Consider the following 6,886-nt stretch of genomic DNA (forward strand, 5'->3'; position numbering starts at 1 on the left):
CAAGCGCAAGACCACTTGCTCACTCTGGGGCCACCACTGCTTTCTTCTGAGCACTAAACAACTGTTTAGCGCTCTCCCCACTTGCAAGAGAATCCCGGGCTCTGTCTGTCCATGGCTTCCACTCCCTTTTTGCTTTACTCACAGTTAGCTGTTTTTAAGTTTGCTTCTTTCCAAATTCAAAGAATCCAAAGTGTGATTAATTTCTTCCTTTGAGCACTCTCTCCATGTGTCTTCTTTGCATGAAGACTGAGTCAAAAATTTGGCATGCGCAGTTGAAGGAGGTAGGACTAAGCTTTGTTGACTCAGTCTTCAAGCAAGGAAGCAGAGACAACCCACACTTTGGATTCTCTGACCCGGCCAACTGACAATAAGTGATAACTTTCCCCAGGAAAAAAGCATAGTAATGAATCAATTCTATTTAGAAAAGGCAATCCTGCAAGTATCTAGGCGACAAACCTTATAGGTTTTTACAGATGAAAGCCAACACTTTGAGCTGTAACTAAAAGTTGTATCCCTACAATAAATGTGAAGCATCCAGATGTTGTGTTTTTCCCCTTTTCCTGGATACTTTTTTCTGCCTACGTGTATCATAAGTACTTTAGGTTACCCTGGGTTCTGGGAAAGTAGCCCCAGAAATCTTCCAATATAAAAATAAATATTAAGACACATTGGCACAGCAAAAGTCTGAAAGACTTCTTGTAAGATACTGATTTTAAGTTTTATTTCACTGGTTAGATTATAAATATAGAAATAAAACTCACCACAACCTGCAGCATTTGATCATTTTGACTTGCAGGGTTTTCAGTTAACATCTGTGACAGAGTCTGCATCAATGTCTTCCCAAGCAGAACCACAGAAGCAAACATAGCTGCTATGCCAAAAATCATCCCTATGTTAAACCTGAAGCAAGCATGTAAATATTAATATAAATTATATCATCTCCAACTTGGTAAGCACACATGGCAAATTCAAATACTTAATGGCTCCCAATTTCCTACACCAGAAACATGCATTCATTGTACAAAAAAGAATACTTAATGCTAAAACAAAAGGGCATCCTATTTAGCTGTCATATAAACAATCACTTTCAGAACAGTAACCATTCTGATTGGAAGGACTGAAATGAAGAATTTCCAGTAACTGTCTTATAGATGCCTAAATGGTATATGTGAAACAATACCAGAGATAAAGAAATCTTGGCTTCCATCTTCCCCAGGTGTAGAAAAGGCGGTTGAAAAAAGCTGTCTGCCATCGCACATGGAATGGAGAGACTGACAATCCATAGGATACAAGCCATTCCTCATAAGATTCTTTCAGAGAAGATGACTATAAGAGAAGGTGAATACAGTAAAACAAAAAAGAAAGTCAAGAACTTTGCAAATTAGAAGTATGATTACACAAATATCTCATGTTTTTTTTTACTTCTGGAAAATGTGTCCCTAACTAATGAGGGCTAGCAAGCCAACATCTGGTATGTTGAGAACATGATGAAGGGCATTCCAGCAAAATGGCTATTAAGAGCAAGTGGTTCATTCACAAAATAGCTGCCTTATCTATGCACAAGACACCAATATAGACACCAATATAGCAGAACATTATTTGCCTCTTTCTCTTGTTCTTCCACTCCTGCTTATGTTTATCCTGTTCCTGAAAGGTACGTATTCTTCTCAAATAAGTACTGAGCCAAGTCATCCACCATTTTTCTTTCCTTAAAAATGTATGGATCATATGAAGTTCACAGACATGAAATGATGGTGATGCTGAAAGCTGGCTTTCTCTCTTATGTTTCAATAGGAGAGGCGAGAACTATCAACAGAACTGATGTAATCAATTCCACACTGAATATGTACTGTCTTATTCAACCTCTGCTATATTTTTGACTATTTTCAGCTGTTCTTTGGATGGGATGAAAAGCAGGGGCGGATGGAGAATTCTGGGAATTAAAGGCCACAAGTCTTCAAGTTGCCAAGGTTGGATACCCTGATATAAAGCAACAACAGTGCATTATTTATCAATTTTTTTTCTGGAATGCCTATGGAAAAGTCTTGCTATTTTGAAAGAAATTGCAGCAGTAGATTCCTGTAATAGCAATGAAAACAACGAACCCAACATGCTAACTGAGATGAATGAGTATCTGATGTAAAAGTGCACAAGCTTAACTTCATTTTAAAACAAAATCAAAGAGAAGATGAAATGAGAAGAACCAGAATTCTGACAACAGAAATTGAAGAGATTTGCAAGGCTTGGAGAATATTACTGTGGGGAAGTGTATGCACTTCCAAACTGAAAACTTGTGCCTAATTCATTCTGAATACAGACTTATGACCACAACTGAGCCCAAGATTTCCATTCCTAAATAAGGCAGTTAAGTATATTTTGCTTTTTGTACTTTTTCTGCCACTGTTAATTAAATCACTACAGTTGTTAAATTAATCATGTGGTCATTAAATGGATTAGGCTTCCCCCATTGACTTTGCTTGTCCGATGCCAGATCTCTGGGAAGGTTACAAAAGTGATCATGTAACAAAGTACAGGTAATCCTCAACTTACAACAGTTTGTTTGGTGACTGTTTGAAGTTACAGTGGCAATGCAAAAAGTGACTTGTGACCATTTTTCACACTTATAATATTAGCATCATCCCCAAGGTCATATAAACATCAAAAGATGCTTGGCACCTGACTCATTTATAACAGGTGCAGTATCCCAGGGTTATGTGATCACCTTTTGCAACCTTCTGACAAGCGAAGTCAATGGGGAATCATCAAAACTCAATTGATCCCAAAGTTTCTATTGCTAAGTGAGACATTTGTTAAGTAATCTTGACGAATGTATCTTTTCTTTTATGTACATTGAGAGCATTTGCACCAAGGCAAATTCCTTGTGTGTCCAATCACACTCGGCCAATAAAGAATTCTATTATTCTATTCTATTCTATTCTATTCTATTCTATTCTATTCTATTCTAATAAATGTCTCACTTAGCAATAGAAACTTTGGGCTCAATTGTCGTAAGTCCAGGACTACCTATACAAAAAGTGGCTCCCGCACTCAAAAAGTCGCATATAAAAAAGCAGTCCAGTAAACGTTGGATCCTTTTTCCTTGGGCGGCTGGCAGCCCAACCCGCGCCTATCAAGCACCTAAGAAACACAAGTTCTCAGCAAGGGAACCAATCGCGTTTCGGTCTTACTCTGCGCCTCTTAAAATAAAATTTAAGAGATTGGAGGGGCAGCGTGTGAGCAACTGTCATTGCAGACGAGGCAAGGTGGGCAGAGCCCGAGCGAAAGTTGGGCAGAACGGGGAAAAGGCTCGCGGCCGCTATGAGCTGCTCCTCTCCCTCCTCTGTAGACTTGAGGAACGTATCGCCTGCAAAGATTTCCCATACAAGGGCCTAAGAAAGGGAAAGGCTTACCTTCAGTATCGTGTCGCCTATGTATATGGCGCACCAGCCCCCCAACACGCAGACCACCACGGGCAGAGGAATCATAGCGACGGCACCAAAGCGAAACAAAAGTGGCCACGGCAATCAGGCCGGCGATTCACACTTTACGGCCCGGAACAAAATGTCCCGCGGAACTAGAGCGAGGAAACCGCATTTCCTGAGAAGGAGACTTCCGGAAAAAGCACCGGGAGAAACCTAGAGTGCTGCGTGTTTGGTTCTTGGCGTTAACTTCAGGTTCTACTTTGCAGTTGATAGATGGCTTCCTTTCAATTGAAATATTGGGGAATTGCGTGAACAGCGGAAGTCTTTGTTGTTTTACATTTTGTTCAAATCATAACTATCTATTGAAAAAGTCCGAGCGCACATCTTTCCCACCTACTCGCACGCCTGGGTTTTTTCTCGAGAAAGCTTTTTAATGCTCCCTAAGGTTTCACTAAGTGTCTGTGGAGATTCTCAGTCACCCAGGTCATGGTAGTTCTTAAAGTGCTTTTTCAAAAGGCAACTGGACTTTTTGGGTTTTGTTTTTTTCCTTGAAGACGTTTCGCTTCTCATCTCAGAAGCTTCTTCAGTGAAAGTCCAGTTGCACCTTTGAGTTTCACTAACTGGGAAATGTCCGGATTCGGAAGAAAAATCTCACCTGCGAAATTTCTCACTAGATATTTAATATCATGAAAATGTAGAAGGGAGACAGGCAGCTAGAAGTCCTCTCCTCGCAACAGCGTATAGGTGGGTCTAGAAGGGAAGGCTGTGTTAAATTTATTGTACTGGAAGCAAAGACACTCGTGGCACATGGAAAGCAAATTTTATTAGCATAGATTGCAGGAGTAGGGAACGATGGCCCTTTAAAGACTTGTGGACTTCAACTCCCAGAATTCCCAGAACTCAACTCATTTTCAGAGGAACTAGTGGACGTTCCAGCGGAAACCCGAAATCTGCCCCAGGAGTGTTTGCGTGCGTGTTTCTGTATGCACTTGTGTTACAACTGCAGGAACGCTTGTTCAGCAAAATTCCTTCGAGCCATTCCGATGCTTAGCGAGGTTCCTGGGACGATCAGCTGAAGACCAGTTGACCTATAGCCTTTTATGTTATATTTTGGAGTCCACAGTGTTCTTTCCTTATTCTACACACCCCACAGCTGCCATAGCTTACTTAAAAATAAATGTACAATACTGGTCTGGTACTTATAGACTGAACATTTATCATCTTGTGAAAAGAAATATCCATCTGGTTCAATTCCAAGCAGGGAGAAAGGCACTGGAGACAAAATGGAGACTGGAGGCTAATTGGAAAGAGGGTCCATTTATTGATGAAGTAGAATCACATGGAGCTGAGAAGGGTGGTAGTTATATCTTCTATTGGGATTTGCATTGAACTTCCTGTTCATGTGCAAGAGCATGTATTTTATTGGCTGTTGTAGGGGTTATGTGGGGGTCATAGCTGGCTCTAGCTTGTCTGAGCTAAGTTTGATTGAAGTTTGGACTGATGCAATGAAGGGGCGTTGGGCAATTCCTATTGTGGCTGAACACTAATCCTACCTTTGTTGGATCTTGGGTGAGGATATTTGCTTATGAATAGAGCTATCTATTTATCTCTTAAGTGCTGACATCTGCTATGGGCTATTAAGGAAGGTGGGGGCTGCTTTCCCTTTTTTTATAAAGTTTTTTTTTTTTAACGAACATATCATCTTCCATTAAACAGTGTATTTTCTGGGTACAAATGTCTCTTTGCAATTATAATCAAAGTTTACAGTATTCATCACATTGATAATTCTCTAATCTTACAATATTAATAATCACCATTATAACTATTCATTTCTCCCTCTTAATGGGGATGCTTTCCAAGAGCATGTTTTTTTCATTTCTCTCTTTAGGGAAATATATTCTGCCTTTTTAATGTTTCCAAAAATATCTCATTCTTCTAGGAGAGAAGTGGGCGCTAACTTTCTATACTCTTTACTTGTGGAACGTATGCCCAGCATGAATTTAAAGCGAGGGAGGTTTAGGATTTCAAATTCAGTCTTGTTTGATTTTCTGGTTCTCTGAAGTGTAAAAGGGCATCTGTAACACAGCCTTCATTCTGTGGTAAGAATGCACTCCACCCCAATCCTTTTGACTATGCCCCAAAATTGCAATAATAAAACTCAAAGCCAGGAAAAATTAATACTGAATCTGCTAATAGTAAAAGAACGCCATCTCCATTTTCTTCTTCTTCCCGTAATACAAAATAGCTGCAGGTAAACAGCCAGCTCTTTCAAGCTCTGAAAGAGAAATAATGTTACAATCATGAACTTGAGTAACCTTTGTCATTGAGAAACAATGACTCAAGCCTGCCGATCCATTAAGAAAGGTATGCTAGAGCAGTGGCCCCCAACCTTTTTTGTGCCACGGCCTGGTACTGGCATCACAAAATGATCCGCGGCCCGGTACCGGCATCAGCACCCATGACAAGGCAAGGCGAGCCGGCGACCAGCCAGCCAGCCGTCCCCCGCTTCTCCCCTCCACCTTCAACTCCTCCTTTGTACCTTTTTTGTGCTTTTTTGTGCTTTCTTAATCTCCTCCGCCATCGGGACGGCTCTTTTTTCGAAGCCGCCCGCCCCCCTTCGATGAAACTAAGGCGCAAGGATTCCTTCAGGACCCAAACACCGCTTTCCAACCGGAAAAGCTCACCTGGAAGCACTTTCTCGTCGAAACAAGATGGCGGCACCCAGCAAACCAGCGGCCCGGTAGAAAATGATCCACGGACCGGTACCGGTCCGGGGTCCGGTGGTTGGAGACCCCTGTGCTAGAGGCAATAGATAGACCAAAGATAACAGGATAAAATCAATTACACATTTCTGACAGGATTAGTACCAAGGGAAGCTGATAATTAAAACCCATCAGGAGCCTTTGCAAAACAAGATTTTACTTGTTTTGCAAAGACTCATGATGGGTTTTAATTATCAGATAATAAAAGCACACAAAGCAAACCTCAAAATTACAAAATACTGTAAACTGTATGTATAACCAAGCTAATTTGACAGCCACCCCAGAAACATGCTTCTGTCTCTAAAGTTTCTGGCAACTAAAGAAACAGAAATCTTTCCTTGTAGCCAGCCTCTATTTTATTTCCAGTGTCTTTCTCCCAGCTTGGAACCAGACAAGATTTTTCTTCCAAAGATTCCATCTGCAGCCCCCTGGGAGCAAGAATGAGATGATGAGTGACTGGGATAGTGGGGAGTGGGGGGGCAGCCACAATTACCCAAGGGTTTTACCTTCTTTTCAATCTTAAAATCTGAATTATTCATTAGTTTTGTTTGACCTTGTATGTTTATTAACATCCTTGACTTCTGTTTATTAATCTTAATACCTGCTAGTGTAACCAAAGTATTTTAGCAATAGCAATGGTACTTAAACTTATATACCACTTTACAGTGCTTTGCAGCTCTCTCTAAGCAGTTTACAGAGTCG

The 6,886-nt window shown here is 40.8% G+C and overlaps 1 protein-coding gene across 3 annotated transcripts in view; it reads right to left on the minus strand.

Annotated features, from left to right (window-relative positions):
• The window catches only part of MBTPS2 (membrane bound transcription factor peptidase, site 2), a 38,877-nt gene extending 35,273 nt beyond the window's left edge, over positions 1–3,604 (minus strand). The window contains exons 1-3 of one of the 3 annotated variants that reach the window (XM_087966924.1): positions 3,411–3,591; positions 1,181–1,326; positions 762–900 (exon numbers count right to left, since the gene is read on the minus strand). In XM_087966924.1, coding sequence (XP_087823050.1) covers positions 762–900; positions 1,181–1,326; positions 3,411–3,485 — 360 coding nt within the window. In that variant the 5' untranslated portion in view covers positions 3,486–3,591. Of the gene's footprint in view, positions 1–761; positions 901–1,180; positions 1,327–3,410 lie in introns of all 3 variants that reach the window. The other 2 variants (XM_087966926.1, XM_087966925.1) reach the window with 2 other exon arrangements.
• Between the last annotated feature and the right edge of the window lie 3,282 nt (positions 3,605–6,886).

This window comes from Notechis scutatus, chromosome 5 (assembly GCF_049901735.1).
Source record: "Notechis scutatus isolate UNSWTSFEM ecotype Mainland chromosome 5, rNotScu1.2, whole genome shotgun sequence".
NCBI lineage: Eukaryota > Metazoa > Chordata > Lepidosauria > Squamata > Elapidae > Notechis > Notechis scutatus.